The sequence below is a fragment of the Penicillium canariense genome (genome assembly GCF_028826845.1).
Source record: "Penicillium canariense strain IBT 26290 chromosome Unknown utg000006l_segment0_segment0, whole genome shotgun sequence".
Taxonomy (NCBI): domain Eukaryota; kingdom Fungi; phylum Ascomycota; class Eurotiomycetes; order Eurotiales; family Aspergillaceae; genus Penicillium; species Penicillium canariense.
Genome location: NW_026622733.1, coordinates 9,131 through 28,556, shown reverse-complemented (window position 1 = coordinate 28,556; position 19,426 = coordinate 9,131). Strand labels below are relative to the sequence as shown.

Here is a 19,426-nt window from a genome sequence, read left to right as displayed (position 1 = left end):
GGGTGGGATTGTTATAAAGGATTAAGTTTATAGCTGTGCGCTACTATATGTGTCGGTCCTAAGCATGTCAACCTTGATGGTTGACATAGTGGTCTTTTTGGCTCAAGAGTACAATCATGTGACTCAGGCTTGATCTGTTATATCTACTTCCGAAAGAGCTTTAACTAGGTAGTATTAGTACTAAAATAATATATTAAGAAAGTCGGTAATAGTAGAAAAGGATAATCTAGGATTAAACCTACCTTATAATAAAGCTCCTAAGATAGCTTAGTTAATCCTAGGTATAGTACCTTACTAGGCTAAAATAATATATAGTAGGTTAGGTATTTTAGGTATATTATACTAATATTAAGAGTTTACTAATAATAGAAAGAAAAGTACTAGGTAGTAAGAGGGCCGGGAAGATAGCTAAAATTATAGATAGCCTCCTAATAGGGGCTATAATAATTACTAATTATATTCCTAAATCGATAAATATTATAATTTAAGTAATATTTTTGACTATAGGGTATTAGGGATAGTAATAGGACTTAGGAAAAAAGGAGTAATAGGGTCTAGGATAGAGTTAAAGAAACTAATAAATCCTAGAGATAATCTAGATTAATAGTTAGAATATATATAGGGCTAGATAGAGATAGAGCCTAAGAAAAAATAGGAATAAGTAGAGATAGCTTAGAAGGTTTAATTAATAGATATATAAGAGTAAGAGATTTAATTAATAGATATATAAGATTAGAGGCTAAAAGATTATAGTATAAAACTAGAATAGTTATTAGATTTAAAGGTATTAATATAGTAATAGCTTACTTTTTAGAAGAAGTAATATATAGTAGATATCTTATAATCTTTTTAGATATTAATAAAGATTTATAGTATATCTAGTAAAATCGCTAGTAATCTATAAAAGCTAGAGTATCTTAGTCTATAGTAGAGATATAAGGCATATAGTAAGAGATAGTCTTTATAAGATTAACCTAGGCGTTATACTAGATGTAGAAGTAAAAAAATACTATTATTAGAGTAAATAGAGAATAAATTATAAATATAGAAAAAGAGAGTATAATAAAATATATATAACTATATATAATATATATTATTATACTATATAAATAGCAATAAGAGAGTATAAGAATCTTAGGATAATTAGGAAATATATAAATAAGCTAAAGGTAGGACTTCGATAGCCTATATCTATAATAGGCTTAGGGGGGCGAGAATAGGAAGGTACTAAAGTACTATAGGATATATAATATTACTAAAATAGGAAATAAACCTACTATAGAATAGTAGTATTAAAATTAAAATACTTAATAGTAGAGTATATAGAAAAGATAATTAGTATTAGGGAAAGTAGGATCTACTATAGATTATATATAAAATATAAAAGAGTATTAGAAAAAGTATAACTATAGTAAAAAATATTAATTATTAGTAATATAAATAGTTACTATAGATAAATAGTAAATAACTATTAACTAATTAATAAAGAAGACTATAAGTAAAGAGATAACTTAGAAAGATAACTTAGTAAGTAATAGTTAGTAGATAGTAAATTTTACCTAACTATACTACCTAAGATTAAAGAATAAGAAATTATTATATTTAGGATATATCTAAATAATATATCTATATCTATAGATACTAGTAATATAGAGAGCTATAAAGACTAATATTAATATATATAATAGATTACTAAATAACTTACTAAATTAATCTAGGAGTTTACTATAGTAATAGTAGCTATAGCTAAGGTTTTTATAGACCTTAGACTATAGCAATATCCTCAATATCTATAGATATCTATATATCCTCTCCGTAAATTACGGATATAGTATATTACCTAATATCTATAATCCTTAATTTTATAGATATAGTATACTACCTAATATCCTCTAGATATTTAAAGATATCTAGTAGATATTAAATAGGCTAAATATACCTAGCCTTATAATCTTTTTAAGTATATATTATTTATATTGTTTCCTATATATTTTTTAAGTAATTGTAATATAATTATTATTTTTAAAGATTTTAATTTAGTAAATATAATTCTATTATTTCTATATAATATTTACTATCTTAAATTAATCTATATTAGGTAATCTAGGTTACTTCTGAATTCGCCCTAACCGTCCCTATATACCCCTATCTATTAGTATTTCTAGAAGGCTATTATTATTATTATTAAAAGATTTAGATAATTATTTCTTTAATTATTTATGCTATAGTTATTTACTTCGATTATTAGACTTCCTATTATCTAAATTATTATCGTAGCTCTCTATCTATTATATATCCTCTATACTAGGCTCTTAATCCTTTTTTTTATTATTATTAATTAGTTTAAGAGTTTTAAGCTAAGGTATTAGTTTCCGAGCTTAATCTAATAATATAGTTTCTCTAATAGAGAGATACTTTTTAATAATCTCTATCTTTTTTTATTTAATATTAAAGTTAGTTATAAATTAATAAAGTATTAGTTTTTAGATAGTACTTAGTTTTAATTAACTATAATAATAGTAATAGATATTATAAATATAATTAAATAATCGCTTAATATCTATATTACTAGCTAAGATCGAGAGAATATCTTATACTATCTTTATAAAAATAAAGAACTTATATTTATAGTTTTTCTAGAATACTCTAGGCTTCTAGCTCTTAATCCTATAGGTAAGATAACTTATAATCTTATTATTTTTAGGCTTTAAGAGCTTATCTTATAGCTAGTTCTAAGAAGTATAAATAGTATTAAGATTATTATAATTATTATCTAAGATCTTTTTAGTAGTATCTTATAAAATTATAGTATCTAAATTATAGTAAAATATCTTTTTATATCGATAAAACTCTTATTTAAGAACTCTATAATAGTAATTAATATAGTTAATTTTATTTTACTAGTCTAATAATATAAAATATCGAAGTTTCTTTAATAGGTAAAAGATTATTATAAGTATATAGATATTACTATATAATTTATAATTAGTAGTAGTATAATTAAGAGTTTCTATTTAGTAATTTAAAGAGCCTAGAATATATACTTCTTCTAGATAATATCTTTCTTCTTTAACTTACTTTTAGTTTTATTAAGATAAAAGAAAAACTTATTATAAATATTATAGATATTATATATAGTAATATCCCTAGTTTTTAATAATATAGTAGTAAAGTTAAAGAAAGGCTTTATAAAAAGAAACAATATTTAATCTATTACTACTTTTCTTAATTAAGTTTAGAATATAGATATTAATAATCTATATAATACTAATTATAGAATAGTTATAGCTTTTTAGCCCGATTAAGTATTATAAAGATTGAGTTCTATTATATTTAGATATCCTAAATAGAGACTAGATAAAGCTTTTTAATTTATAGAGCTATAAATACCTCCTAGTATTATAGGCTTATATTAATAAAGACTATAAGATCTTGGATCTTAAACTCTCTTATTAGAATAAACTTAGAAAATTTAGGGAGATAGGGAACTTATTTTTTTTAAAATATCTATAATTTACTAAGTTAAGATAGATTATTTAGTCTAAAATAAATAGATTTATTTATTAGACTACTCTAGTTTAATTTTTTTATTAGGTAATATAACTTTTAGCTTTCTAAGAAGCTTATTTAAGCTTAACTAGATTATATATATAATATATAGAACTTAGAAGATTAAAGTATCTAGTTAGTTTTATAATTAGATAGTTTCTTAGATATTTATTATTAAAATATTATTATTAATTATATTATCTATTATTATAGATAATATATAATTAGTAATTGTATAATTAGTTAGAAGCTAAATAATAGTTTTATTTAGATTTTTATTAATATAAGATCTATAAAAATATTTAAATCTAAGAAGAACTTTATAGTAATTCTAATCCTAATTAAAGAAATAATCTATAATAGCTATAAAAACTTACTAAAATAGCGATATCTAGTAATTAAGTACTAGTAAAAAATAATTCCTATTTAGAAGCTTTCTAAGAATCTCTTTCTAGTTACTTTTAACTATAGAATTAAAATAATATTATATATTTTATATAGATAGTATATCGATTTTATTTTAGGCTTACTAAATAACCTTTACTAGATCCTTAAATTAGGTATATTTAATAATTCGGAAGGGTAGGTAAGTAATAAAGATAAAGTCTAGTATTATTTTTACTAGATACTCCTAGAAGAAGGATTAGCTTTTTAGGATAGTTAGTTTTAGGATAGTTATTAAGATTAGTAAGAGAGATCTTAAGAGTCTAGATAATAGAGTAATATACTATCTATTTTAGTAGCTAATTAATCCTCTAGGTAACTAGCTTCTAAGTATAGGTACCTACCTTAATATATATATTTATTAGTAATAACCTAGTATAGCGATATCTTAGATAAATAAAAGTATAGAGATATAATTAGACCTCGCTAAAGACCACCAAGACCTACTCTTAGCAGTCTGAATATAGAGCTCTAATAACCGCTAAGATATTTTTCTAAGTATAAATATACATAGAGTACCCTAATTAGGAAATTATTTACTTATAAATCAGTATTTATGCATTATTATACATCTTGGCGGTCCCGGTCCTAAGCTTTAGGACTAAGACCGCACTTTAGCGAGGTCTAGATATAATATATATATAATCTTTAGCTTACTAGTTTTCTTATATATAACCTAATTAAAGTTATCTTAAATACTTAATATCTTTTTACTATCCTAACAGATAGAGTCTTATATATTAGGTATTAATCTAGATACTATAGTTAGCTACTATTTTATAAAATACTTATAAGATTTATCTATCTCGCTACTAGGCTTAGAGGAATAGAGGACCTAGTATTACTAAAAAAAAGGGACTAATATATATAAGCGAGAGAGGTATAATTAGAGATAAAACTTAGGATATAGATATTAATAGAGTATAGCTACTAATAAGCTTAGAGATATTATCTAAATAAAATAGGTCGGGATTTAGACCTAGATTTAAATTAGCGTAGAAGGAGTAATAGGACTAAGATACCTATAAATAAGATATATTATACTTAATTACTAGTTACCTAGAAATAAGCTATAAGAGAAAGAGAGAGAGAAATATATATATAGGAATAGCTAAAAATATTAAGGGTATAGTAAATAAGCTATAACTCGCGAGTTATAGATATATTTTCGATATATCTCTTACTTTTAATAGTAATAATTAGCTATTACTAATTACTAGTATAGATATTTAAGGATAATTATAGATATTTTATAGATATCTGTATAGATATCTATAGATATCCTTAACTTTATTACTATATTTATACTATCTACTATCTATAATATTAGAATTTCTAACTAATAATTTTTAGAAAATAGATTTAAAAACTTAATATATTTAAAAAAATAGGCTTAGATTATTAATTTTAAGCTAGACTAGTTAGATTTAACTAGGAAATAGCGAGTTTAGTTATAGATACTTAGTTTAGATAAAAAATCCTATACTACTACCTTAAGTAAATATATATTTCTATAGTAAAGTAAAATAGAATAATAAAAAATTATATATATCCCCTAATATATATTAAAAATAAGATTAATACTATAAGTAATAATAAAATTAGGGTTTTATTAGTTAATATAAACCTATTTCTTAATATTTTATTAGGGAATAGGATAAATAAGGCTAGTAATATAGTTAGGACTAAACCTATAGATCTTTTATTCTAAAAAATAAATTAATAAGCTATATAAGAGATATATAACTACCCCTAAATAGATAATTAAGCGAGAGTTATACTAGTACAGATATCCTTAATATCCTTATAGATATCTATAGATATCTATAGATATCCTTATTAAGGATATAGTATAGAAGTAATATCTATTATCCTTAATTTACGGATATAGTATTAAACCTAATATCTAATAGAGAGGATATACCATAGTCTAATAGACCTATTAGAGCTAGCTAGAGCTAATAGACTAAGTCCTCTCTATTTAGGAGGCTAGGGCCGGCGAAGTATAATTTTAGCCTTTTAAAAGAGATCTATAGATAGGATAGTATTAATATTCCCTAATTATATACTAAGTCTATCTATAGAGTATTTCTTATAGTAATTAGTTAAGATTAAGATTTAAGGTAAGGGTAAAGATAATTAGAAAGGTATAATATAATAGAGTAATAAATAGTAAAACTAGCTTTATATTTAATACTTCCGAAAATAGAGGGGCTATATAAAAAATAATAAAAATATACTAATATATGTATACCCTAGTAGGCCTTAGTAATTTAAATATAAATATTACTTAGAGTAATATAGGGAATATAAAAGAGTAAATTAGTTAAATATTAAATATAGAGAACTAACTAATTAAAATATATATAGATCCTATATAAAAAGATAGTAGAATTACTATAGTTTAAGAGTAATATAGACTCTATAATAGATATAGAATATAAGAGAAAAAGATAGTATTTTAATAAAAAGTACTAGAAAGTTTAGAATTAGATTAGGGAGGATTATATTTAAAAGAAATAAAAATTAACTATATAAGACTAGAGTAACTAGAAATAAAGTATATTAAGATAGATAAATAAATAGTAATAGTTTAAAAAGAACTATAATTAAAGGCCTATCTATATATACTAAAAAAATAAGGGAGGGAAAAGAGGAGAAAAAGAATTAAGCCTAAAAGTAGGTTTAAATATAGGGTAGTAAAAAATAGAATTATATAGAAACTACTAACTATTAATAGACTAATTTTATTATAGGAAATATTATAGGATTTTATTAGTAATTAACTAAGATATAGTAAAAAGATTAAAATAGCTACTCTATATAAAATAGTAGTTATATTAATATTAAAATTAGGCTAGATATAAGAAAGATACTAATAAAATATATATATTAAACTAAAGTATAGATAGGTAATTAATTAGTAGGTAGAAAATAGAATATCTATAGATAGGAATTTAATAAAATATAGGAGTAGTCTATTATAGTAACTAAAGTAGGCTATCTATAGCTCCTACCTTATTAAAAGTAAGGAAAAAGGCCTCCGGCGGATAAAAAGGCAGAAAGGCTAATTAGTACTAGTATATAATAGTATATAAATATTAATAAATAGATCTAAAGTAAGGGATATATAGTTACTTAGGGGCCTTTTTTACTATACTTTACTATATTCCTATATCTATATAGATATAGATAGTGACTATTATTATAAAATAAACCCTTATAATTTTATAATTCTATATATATACATTAAAATACCTACTAACCCTCTAAAGCCTCCTAAAATAGCTACTAACCCTCTAAAGCCCCTAAAATAAATATCTACTATATTTTAATAGCTCTACTATCTCTTAGATATAGCTAGGGAACTTATTATAGAGTTATAAAGGGACTTCTCTAGAGTACTAGTAGAGTAAATATCTAAAGATTTATTAGTCTTATAATAGAATAATAGATATATACTAACTAAAAGGAAATATAGGAGAGATAGATAATATAAAAAGAATTATATAGAGGAGTAATCGGAAGATAGACTAGAGAATAGAGTAAAAGATAGAGTATAGGATAGAGTAGAGAGTGGAGTATAGGGTAGAGTAAAGGCTAAAACAGAGAATAGAGTAAATAAAGTATAAAAAATAGAGCAAAAGATAGTAGATAAAATATAAAAAGTAGATTATACAGAGTAGAATTTAATAGGGTATAGGAGTAGTTTATTATAGTCTCCGGAGTAGACTAACTATAGCCGCTAGCTAATTAGGAAAAGGGAAAAGGGCGTACTTAGATAGAGTAAAAAGATAAAATAGGTACTATATATAAAGTAATAGTTATATTAATAGGAAAGTTAGGTAGGTTATAATACTAATTTAAAATAACTATATAGGGTAAAATCAAGTATAGGAAGGCACCTTATCAGTAGGTAGATAATATAATAATTATAGATAGGGATTTAATAGGGTACGGGAATAGTCTATTCCGGCTACCTAAGTAGGCTACCTATATATACTAGGCAATCAGAAGAAGGGAAAAGGGCCTCCGGTAGGCAAGAAGGCCCAAGGGCTAATCAGAGGCCGCAGAGCGGCGGAAAATGGCACACTTTACAAGATATATATATGATAGATAGCGAGAATCTAAAAGGTTAAAAGCTATTATAAAGAATTGATGGGGTAAAGAGAGTAGGGCAGAGAGACCAATAAGAAATAGGGAGGATTGAGTATGAGAGGAGTGAATATATATATGATGCTTCACAACGCTCATGAAAAGCACTTTCCAACCACCTTCTCCACACTCTGCAGACCTGTGGTGACGCGATCTCCGAACTTGGCAATGTCTGTCTCCTTCATTGTGCGACGCAAACTGGCCGGTTTCGCGACCTCGAGGTCATCCGCCAAGGATCCAGCAACCAAGACAATGTTCATGATGTCTAAAGCCACGTTGCTGGGATCCTGGACAATATCAGCGACAGCCATGCCGGTATTGCCCGCCGTACCGGCAATTCGAAGTACGGTAGCCATCTCGGCTAGACCATCGATCGGGCCTAGCACCTCACCAGCGACGGGAATCAAGAACAGAATTCCGGCCAAAAACCCGCCGATGATTTCCTCTTCTTTTGCTTTCTTTTCCTCCGCAGTGATATTCGCTGCAATAGTCTCCACCGTGGCCATTTCCTCCACCGCAGAGACAATTATCAGGACAGGCATCGAGACAGCGTCAATGATATCCATGCCATCACCGACGAAACTGTCGGTCGACATCTGGAACAAGATGCTTGAGACCTGGTCTGGCAAGCTTCCAGATCGATCTAGACCCTTTTGAGCGGTGTCTTTGGGGTTGGCCACGTCGGCCTTACCGTAGCTTGCAATTGGGTGGGGGAAGTTGAAGTCGTAGCCCTGCGTCCAGCAGACATCATTGGCGGCCGCATCGCTCCCACAACCACCACCATATGGACCGGTCCGATCGTAGACCTGTTCAAAGCTAACATAGCTCTCATTGAAGCCCGTCGTCGTGAAGAGATCGGCCCAAAATTGGTTCGCCTAGGATTCGACCAAGCTCTAGGTCACACTTTGCATGGTATGATCGACGAGAAGACGTTTGGAGTAATCGGGTAGACAAGGCTCATCCACATTCGCGTTCTTGATGTTCGGCTCTTTCATCCCAAAAGTACCATCGATCTTGCAGCCAACGGTGTCACAAGTCGTGTAGCAAACATCGTCTGTCTAGCATATATCACAGTCGTTATATAAACTATTGTTATTGCAAGTGTTACAGCAAATAGTAGGCTCGTCCACTTTGCAAGTAAAATACTGTGTTCTATTCTGATTTATGAAGTCAGCGATGTAGGGACCGGCGTTTGAAACGACACTGTCGGCAAATATCTTGAACTTGTCGTTATATCCACCGTTCATCAAGTCCGTGTAGTTCTGCATTGCGGCAGTAAGGGTATCAGACAAAGTTTGCAAAATGTATTGTATAGTATAGTGGTCAGGAATCGTACCGGCGGTATTACCTAGGTCATCAATGCTGCTAAAGGTTGCTGTGCAAGGGGCCAGTTTAGGCATAGGGGGCTCATCCCACTCAGTGGTAGCATTATAGTTACCGCTGCCATCGAATGCAATCAAATCGACAGCCCAATCAACAGTACTACCAAAGTTCAGGCTCTTGTAGTAGCTAGTACGACTTGCCAAAGTGTCGTCATCCATGAACGCAGCCCATATATCGTTCTATACGATAACGTTGGAATCTGAGCTTTGGTCGTAGTATGTTGTATTCTGCTCCTCAAGAGCGAGCATCTTATAGATCTCAGCATTTGCAATCATTCCCGCAACCCGGGTACAGCGTCCCTCGTCAGCAGTGGATGTAGTATTAGTTCCTGTGAATTGACAGTCGGGCCTAGCCTAGTGCATGCCGGATCTGCCATCCCAAAAGAGCGGCCGTAGCTAGGGACGCCAACCACGATGTCAGTTGAAGCTACGCCGGCCTTGGTAACTTTGAAACATCAGTACCTACTCAGGAATCTTATACAGACATAGAATCGTCCAAGGGGGGGTGACTTACTCATCACCAGCGCATATTCAGTTTCCGTCAGATTAACTAGAGGTGAATTTGTTAGCTTCAGAGGACGTGATCATAGTTACTAATGCAGGGGAGTAAGTCTTACTGTAACTTCGAAGACAGTTACCATTAGGACATCCTTCCTAAGCCCACGCGTTGCCGTAGTCCCATTGGCCTAAAACTTAGAGTCAATATCATATCGCACAATCAACCACTTATCTTGCAGAATAAACCAACCGTATAAATCATACGTCATATAGACAACGTAGTTCGTATATATCGTCATATTCTTGATCGGGAATGATCGTAAGTACCAGTAAGAAGCCGGCGCCGCGATTGAAATTGACTTGGTGTAGGGGAACCCGTCCCTCAGCGTCTTCAGGAAACTCAAGTAATTAGGGCCGTCGCTCGCAAGACCAGCAGGGATCCCAGGGATATCAGGGGCCTGTGACGAAACGAATTAGCTTATAGCTAACAATGCAGCTGAAGCAGTGACGTACCCCGGGGTACTCCCAGTCAAAATCAACTCCATCGAGTCCGTTGGCCTCAACAAAGTCGAAGATATTTTGCACAAATGTGGGTGCATTTACCGGTTCCATCGCCTGACGCAGTTTGTCGTATGTTGCAGGATCAGTCGAAAAGCCCCAGCCACCAAATGACAGAATCTTGTTCACTTGCAGCATACTCTTGAAGCTGTCCCATTGGTTGTAGGTGTCATTGATAATCACGCTAAAGTCGTCGCCGATGCTCGTAAATGCCCAGTGGATATAGGAATATTCAGTAACATCGATATCGCCAATGCGCATATTCAGACAATTCCGATCAAAGTTCCACGACTCATAGTAGCCAATCTTATAGGGCGACCCGCTGCTGTAAGGATTGCTTATAATGTCGGTGCCACAGTTAGAAATACAGCCATTGTGCCCTATGGGAGCCGTTCTAGGATTGCCTGTAGGGCCAGTGACATTCGCACAATACTCGGCAGTGATTCCACACTGACCCCAAATATTGCAGCATGCATTCAGCGGGCATGGATTCAGATCTGCCAATTCCGTTCCGTTGGTTAGCTTCTCAGTTCCTGGGACAGTTAGGCCACACACTGAATTAGAGACCGGGGCGGGCAGTAGCGGATCACCTACACTCAAACAAATTTGCTGACCAGCTTGGAGATCGTTACATCCAAACCATCCCCAGGTCGTGCCATCATTGAAATTACTGATGTCGGTGGCCGTCAATCCGTTGGCAGCAGCAATAGTAGAACACAAGTCTACGCCTGTGACTTGATAGGTGTAGCAGGAACCATCCGCATTAGGCTTAGGCTTGACATCTGGAAGAGTGCCGGCTGAACAGCATACAAGCTGGCCAGCTTGCAATGTGTTACAAAAGTTCGGGGCATTGTTATAGGTAGAGAGATCAGCTGTCGAGATGCCACACCGTTGTGCCAGAGACCAACAGCCGTCGCCTACAAAAACACTCTCAGTAGTGCAGTCACCTCGCTTAGAAATATAGGAATTAGTAGTCGTCTTGTTCATGCTGTTGCTGACAGATGTTCCCAAAGGCGTCTCATAAATAGGAATAGCATCTAGCTGACTTAATAATCCAGTGCTGCCTGCACATGTTCCATTGTTCCATAAGGAAACAGCTTTCTGTACTGTAGCGAGATCACCAGAAGCGTCAATTGCCAAGCCAAGGACATAGGCAGCGTTTGGAGTGTTTCCGCAGCGTTCCACAATCATGCTCTGAGAGCCTTGATCACCAGAGATATGAGCTTGCAGGCTTTTGAAGAGAGAAGGAACGCTTCTGGCGTCATCAATGGCTGAGCCGACATAGAGACCAACGGCTACTCTATTGTAATAACCGAAGAGACTCGTTGTGTTGCACGATGAGTCTTGCACCACCTGGGTTTGAAACGCTTGTAGAATGGTCTGGATGTCATCCGTGGCTGCAAAATCAGAGGTTGAATCCACTGCCATTGAGAGACTTGCGGACTGCTCTTTGCCCACCTTGCACGAATTTGCACTTTGCCTGCGGTGAAAGCGCTGGTGCAAGATATAATGATGTCTAGGGGCATAGGTCCGCGCAAACAAAGCAGTACCCGCAGAGTTGTGAAGGCTGCTCATGTTGCTTGCAGTGCAGGTAAAAATCTTTGTTGCTCTCTGCACAAGATCAAGGGCTGGATACAACGAGAAATCCAATAGCATAGGCTGCTGGCAAACCTAGACACGGTTTACCGATGTATATAGAGTCCAATTATGAGATAGGCACTCACATAGTACCGGGCAGGGATGCAAAGCGGAGTCGAAAGCGTCAACCGGGGCAGCAATAAACATCAGCAGCGCCCAGCCAACGGCAACGGCTAGAACACTTCTATCTGGCCACATCTTACTGCGCAGTAGGAAAGTAAAAAAAAAGAAAAAAAGGGAGAAGATATCAAAAGAGAGAGAAAATGGAAATAGCCCCTTGGGCTGGGATAAAGAGTGTAATGGTAGGAGACGGCCAGGGCAATTGGCCCAGCTGGAAAAAAAGGGAAACAGAAAAAGGAGCGATAGTTCTCTAGGAAAGAGCATACACAGTTCGATCTCTGACGAGCCAGGGGAGCAATGGTCAGGTTTAAAGGACCCTCTACGGAGGTCGGACAATGATCTCCTATTTCATACTTTGTGAGAAACGGACACTCCTAATACCGACAAAACTTTGAAACTTTGTGTCTAGACCACTCTAGGAGCGTCGCTTAAAGGTTTGTTATTGCTAGCGCTCTATGGAGTCCATGAAAACTGGGTATTTCTCTGGGTCTGAGTGTGTAGTACTCATACGGTGATGCGTTAGCAGCTATTCTAGTAGGGTAATACTGAAGCGGCGTAGGAAGAACGTAGGTCCTACTCTCGACCCTGCATTAGAAATGCCACTTTTTCGGCCTCCAGTCCCGCTAGCGCTCCGAGACTTCCTAGTGCACATTTGTGAATAGACTTCCAGATTCCTTCAGCAGAGAGACCAGCTCCAACACCGGAGCCAAGGAGTCCAGCAGCACCTAGACCTGAGCCTGAGGAGATAAGCATGTATAGAATCGGCGCGGAAGAAGAGCTTCATCCGAGCATTGCGAAAATCGAGCAGTTGTGATGGTTTCTGTTCGAAGCTATTCCGGGCGATATAACTATATAGACACTTAAATGTCTAGCGCGCGCGACGTCACGGACCCGGCCTTTGTATAGTAATCGTGAGTGACTGCTGAGCCAAAGTATGTAGGACCGAGTCTACAAGTAACGAGATGGTTTACTCCAGTCAGCCCCTTAATCCTCGTTAGGTCTCGATCCTTCTATTAGCGCCGCGCTAGGGGAGAGCCAAGGCTTAACATAGGAAACAAGCCGAGACACGGTCCGATTCTTATGCTAGAAAATAGATGCCAAGAAATAAATGTGGGCCTGATATGGTCATCTGCAGGCCCGCTAATATCCGGTAATCTTGAGATTTACCTAAACGTATCGATACGCTGGCGGGAATGAGCCCGTCCGCGGTCTTAGTTTGTTGGCCCAGTCGAAGAGACCATTCTCTTATCCGATGGGGAGCAGGAGTCTTTCTATGAGGTTATTATGATTATGGCCCCTGTGCGTGTGGACCCAAGGGTCTAAGAAATTCCGATCATTTTTTCATTCCGTGAAGGCTTTGAGTTCGCCTTGAAGTCCAACTTGTGGCCACTATTTTCTCGGAGCTTGCGTTTATTATCCCAAACCCCCTATCGACACCATGAAGGGATTTATCATCCGTCTCGTTGTGTTATTTGGCTTTTTCATCAGCCCTATTGCTGCCTGGGACGGTCGAGCTGCTGGGGAACAGTAAGTGCATGCGTGTGTGTCTGTCACTCCCCATTGATGGGCAATTACTCTGGGAGATAACTGAATCGTGTTAGGATGTCCTACTGGTACATGTACGTACTTGAAGGTGCACTCAACCGCGACGCAACCACTCGAACCGTTGCGCCTGGATGTGCGGGATAGGCTTTAGCTGCCGCCGATATATCCTTGTTGGATCCTACGGATTCGTCAAAATGCTCCCTGAAAGGCTTCTTAAAGTACATCTGGGCACCTCGCTTTACCCTAGACGCCAATGGAAACACCGTATATATGAGTGGCGACAGAACTAAGTTCTTGAATCCAGACGGCTCTCCCATGACACGTGATGATGTCCTTGCAAATGAACGGCCCAACTTTTCGGTGGACCCGATCAAAGGCAACCCGCCCTGGCGTTCTGCCACCTTGACGCAAGTCTACGATGTGATCTACCGGAGCGGGTACGTCGACGGCTCGGATCCTAACCGACTTTTGCCAGCAGCAGGCGGAGACTACTGGGCGGCACGTTCTCAAGTCACTGCAACTCTTCCTGCTATCGAGGCACAGTATCCCAAGGACTCCACCCAGCCTAAGGCTTACCAGCAGATGCGCCAGCTCATTGATAAGACCATTGCAGCGAACAAAGCTGCGTATCTGCTTCGGCTCAAGGACTTTGAGAAATACCGTATTGGACAAGGCTACCTCCTTCAAAGGCTTCAGGCCAGGCTGGGAGCTGGAGTGACAATCAAGACACAAAGGTTGAGCACGACGATCAACAGTGAGCCTGCATTCAATGCACTGGATGCCGAAGCAACACGGTCAGCGAATTCCGGAATTGCAGGCTTTGACGCAGCATTCGTGGATGTATGCCAGGCATACCGAGCAGATGACCCGAATCATTGGACCGCTCTGCAAAGTGCTCGAGTAGCTCTGGAAGCTGCTCACTGTGAAATCCCGGGAGGAGGTACTCTCAAGAAGAGGTCCCTTGGCGCATTTTAGTGAGCAATGGTGTGATATCTCTGGGCTAATCTGCTCCTTGAGATTGCTCTGTTCTTCGGTACTGGACCATCGAAAGTGCCCTGATAAATAGTAGTCGCATCAATTCAATCCATCATACCATTAAGTGTACCCGAGGTTAGACTCTGGGTTACCTTTCCAGTATTCCAAAAATCACATAGACATTTTGAGTTTCTGGTTGTTTCTGCTGCCTCCCTTCACCATAAGCTTTGAAAGGATGGATGCAAGCGAGAATGTTCGGAGATTCCTCCGATGATCCACCGAGGGCGAAGCTTCTCCTCGACTCTTTCGCGTGAGCATCTTTCCCGGTGTGCTTTTCACATCGAGCCCGCTTAGGATAGCTCAAGACAGAGTGGGAACCGGCACGGGCGAATCCGTCTTTCAACGGTTCAGGGGATAGGGTCCCATGGTGCGGCAAAATAGCACCGTGTTGGACAGGATATGGAGTTTGCTGTTTACGCTAGACAAAGAATGCACTACGCAGTGTTCTTAGTCTATACGGTCATTTCTCGGTCTGACCGAGTATGTGTATTGCCAGCGTAATAGCGGGTAATGAAGCGGAGTCGCAACTGGGTTTGCTGGGCGAATATGCTTAGCTCAAACCCAATGCTTAGTTCATCCTGGGGACGGAAGCGTTTGGGCAGTCGCCGACAGTCAATGCGCAAATTCGAAGTGGGCTGCTCTCTGGCGGACTTCGCCCTCGTCTCTCGTAACGAGAAGTCCAAAATCATGTAACCTCGCAGGAGATAGTTCACTCACTCGGTATAGCCGATCGGGAAAGCACCCATGTTTTCCGCCCTGGTGATCGATAAAGCCACGGAAATGGTCTGGATCCATGGGAACTGGGACAGGCCCTAATCAGTTGGACCAGTCGTGGCAGGTACAGTCCGAGAACAAAGAACAAGCGATCGGAACCAGCCCGGAGTTGCCACCGCGGACGGTGCAGTGCAGTGGTGGGACTAGCGGGGGAAAAGAACTCCTAGTGTGCACAGGAGACAGGGGGCAAGAAACACCGGCAGAAAATCGAGCCCGTGCCAGTGAGCGTCCACGTGCCATTTGATATGCTGATTCAGCATGTGATATCCCTTCAGGGCTGCTTCCAGCGGACAACCTTCCACCAGGATTCTCCATTACGTCTTACAACATCACCGACAGATCGATCAGTATCGATCGGGATCGAATAAGTAGCTCGCACTCATTTTGCGATATGCATTTGCACATTCGAAACCTCGCCGCTCTGGACTTGAGCCACGCGACCGCCAAAGGCTGGGTGAATCGCGTGGAATCTCTGCTGGCGTCCGGCGTCGATCCCAATGCACTTTTCCATGGTGAGGAACCCACCATCGCTGCTCAGGCAGACAACGCAGCTCTAGATGAGAACGCTACGCAGCCGCCGCAGGTTTACTCCGAGCCCACGGAAATGCCTGCTCTTCGGCGGGCTGTTCGAGACTCGGACCCGGACATCCCCAAGAGGGCTGATTTATCAAGAACGGCGCGGCTGATGAAAACGTTACTCGAACATGGCGCTGATCCGTACGCGTTGTTTCGCCAGCCTATCTTTTGCTGTGAGCTCCGTCCTATGTTTCCAGGGGCCGCGCAGGATCCGGAGTATGTCGAGGATGACTCAGACCTCCGAGCTATGACATATGCTCGTCGAGGTATCTTTGAGAAGATACTCAAGAGCGAGTATGAGCGTCTTGGGCTGTTAGGCGTGAACCAAGAGTCCGGCTTGTCACATTACTATACATTTAGTGATGGCTGGGAATCAACTATCGACTATGAGCCTCAATTCCCCCGCACCTATGCTGTCTGCAGCGTATTGCACTCTTTACTTGAAGATGGCGGATTTTCTCAGCCAATCCTTGACTTTCTCGGTAACAGCCTTGATGTGGAGCGGCGAGATCCCCAAGGGCGGACCTTGTTCCTCGCGGCCTGTCGCAGTATGCTTGGCTTAGACGCTGCAGTAGATGGGGCCTATATAAATCTTTTGTCGTCGCAGATATTGCCAAACCCCTATCCGCAGCCGCGGAATCCTTGGCAAGACGTACCACACAAATTCACATCGACATGCACAGGCCCTAGTCTACTCGAGTTCTTCGTCTCCTGCGGCGCAAATCTTCTGGCTGTGGACAAGTACGGTCAAAATGCCCTTCACAACATGCTAGCATTCATCGATCGCGACTACTGTTATACAGTCCCGGTTATCGATCACTCCCTCAAGTACTTGGTCCAGAAGCATCCTGCTTTACTAGACCAGCCCGACAGAGCTGGGGTCTTCCCCATCCACTACGCAATTCGGCGTATGTGTGACTATTCATTTGACGGGCAACCCGAAACAATGTTCCACTTCGAGAAAGCTGTGTATGAACTTCTGGCTGCCAACACAGATCCACTCGTCCGTGATAGCCGCGGCAATACCGTTCTCCATTACCTTGCTGCTGGTCGGCTCGGCGAAGGCGATCGCGTGGGTGATGAGCAGAGACGCCTCCTTGCAGTTTTGCTCCAGCGAGGAGTTGACCCCAGGGTCCGTAACATAAATGGTGTCACGGCATTAGAATTATTCTTCATGACAGGGGATGAACCGAGATTTGAAATTGATCGTGATTACGATCGTTTCTACTCTATTGGCCAAGGAATAGTCGACGCATTCGAGCAATCTAGCTATATCCTGGCAGAAACGAATGCCGCAAACCAAACGCTTCTGCATCTGGTGGCTAAACTTGATTCCGATCGATCGCGCCCATGGTATGATCTTCTCCAATCCAAAGGGCTCGACCCTGAGGCAAAAGACAGCAATGGGGTAACCCCACAAGAAAGCGTGAAACTCAATAGCTGGATGAGGCAATAGGTCTTGTATTGGCAGTTACATAATTGTATGGACAATAGGCGTCAATGGATGCTCTGATTACTCCAGGGCTGTCAAGCCTGATGTATGCCCGTAAGCTGGACGTTTTACTCTCGTCAAGAAATTGACTCAAAATATATTTTTCTACACATCACTCAATGGTCGAGCACTCGCAGACCTACCTACTGTAAACGACAACCTTCCAAGCCTACTGATTAAATAGTGTGTACTCTATCCAACGGGGGTATGCCCATCCTACCAGAGTGGGCACCCTAGCGTTATTTTTCCCATAGTAAAAAAAAGTGGGGGGGGGGTAGGATGGGCATATTTTCAGACCTAGGATGGGCATACCTTTTATGGATCGTACGAGCTCAAAATTTCAAAAGTTTTAATTAAGTCATTAATCTTTACCTATTTTAAATTTTAGAACAAACAGAGAATTTTAAAGGGTAGTTACAGGGTTTAGAAATATAAAGATTTGGGGGAAATTATTTTGATAGGGTTACGACCGGGGCTTATATAATCCATCGTACGATAGTATATTCCCTATAACTAAGTTATATTTTAGTAGTAGGATAATTTATACAAGCATTTTAGTTAATTTAGATTTATTTAGACTTTTAAAGGGTAGTTTCTAAATCTCTAGATCTAGGGGAAATTATTTTAATAGGGTTATAACTAGGCCATTTATAATATATCGTACGATAGCGTATTCCCTATAACTAAGTTAGGGCTATAATTATAGGATAATTTAGAGAAGTATTTTAGTTAATTTAGATTTATTCTAAAGTTTATAAAATCACTAGCTAAGCTATAAAGTATATCTATCCCTCTTATAACTAGACTATTCTTACTCTATCCTATATCTATAAGGGAGAAAAAGTATTAGTCTATATCGTACGGTATATAGGGCGGATTAGGGGGGTAACTAACTACTTAATATTCGTCCGAACCGGCGTTATCGCTATCGTCGGTGATTAGGAGAGGGTTCTGCGCCGAACCTAGGGTAGGTATCGATAGGCTAGCCGAGGGGGCTATACTAGTAGCGCTAGGGGCGGCGGGGAGGCTTAGCCTACCGAGCTAACGGGTAAGGCGGGCCTGATTATTACGCTAGCTATCTCGTACGGAGTACCGGCTTCTATAATCCTGCTACTTATAGTTACCGTAGTATCTACCGAAGTAGCGAGGGAGTCGGACGTAGAAGGGGAAGGGGGTCGGGCTATCCTCGGCGTTATTATAGGTATCGTAAGCCCGTAGGAGCTCGCCGCTACGAGACTAAATAAGTAGCGTATTTAGATAGGAGGGGCGCTACGAAGTAATCTACTAGCTATTAATACGTCTGCGTACGAAGTAGACTTCGAAGCTAGGGAGGGCTAATACCCGACGCTATATAGGATTATAGAGTAGCTAGTCGAGCTACCGGCCGGTAATCGGTAGCGGACGAGAGATACCTTAGGGGTCGCACTTATACTAAAGGACTAGCTAGTAGAGCTAGACGAGCTATTAGGTAGCCGAGTTATTACGGGGCGGAGGGCTAGGGAACGGGTTATCCGTAGGCCGTAGGGAGGAGAGGGGACTAGAGGGATAAGAGAGTCTATCGTATACGTAGTAGAGTTAGTATCTAATCTAGATATAAAGTAAGGCGGAGGTAACTATAGCTATACGCTAGAGATACGCCGTCGGGTAAGCGTATCTCCCT

At 38.1% G+C, this 19,426-nt stretch overlaps 3 protein-coding genes across 3 annotated transcripts; 2 read left to right on the top strand and 1 right to left on the bottom strand.

Annotated features, from left to right (window-relative positions):
- Positions 1-8,243: 8,243 nt before the first annotated feature.
- N7482_007995 (glycoside hydrolase family 18 protein) lies at positions 8,244-12,014 on the bottom strand (the record flags this gene model as incomplete). Its single annotated transcript, XM_056690119.1, has 9 exons — positions 8,244-9,023; positions 9,155-9,206; positions 9,295-9,710; positions 9,824-9,975; positions 10,045-10,080; positions 10,148-10,152; positions 10,195-10,216; positions 10,279-10,486; positions 10,542-12,014. 9 exons carry the CDS (start codon positions 12,012-12,014, stop codon positions 8,244-8,246), a joined length of 3,144 nt encoding a protein of 1,047 aa, XP_056539884.1.
- Positions 12,015-14,204: 2,190 nt separating this feature from the next.
- On the top strand, positions 14,205-14,864 carry N7482_007994 (uncharacterized protein; the record flags this gene model as incomplete). Its single annotated transcript, XM_056690118.1, has 1 exon — positions 14,205-14,864. One exon carries the CDS (start codon positions 14,205-14,207, stop codon positions 14,862-14,864), a length of 660 nt encoding a protein of 219 aa, XP_056539883.1.
- Positions 14,865-16,089: 1,225 nt separating this feature from the next.
- On the top strand, positions 16,090-17,730 carry N7482_007993 (ankyrin repeat domain-containing protein; the record flags this gene model as incomplete). Its single annotated transcript, XM_056690117.1, has 1 exon — positions 16,090-17,730. The coding sequence occupies one exon, from the start codon at positions 16,090-16,092 to the stop codon at positions 17,728-17,730; it is 1,641 nt and encodes a 546-aa protein (XP_056539882.1).
- Positions 17,731-19,426: the final 1,696 nt, after the last annotated feature.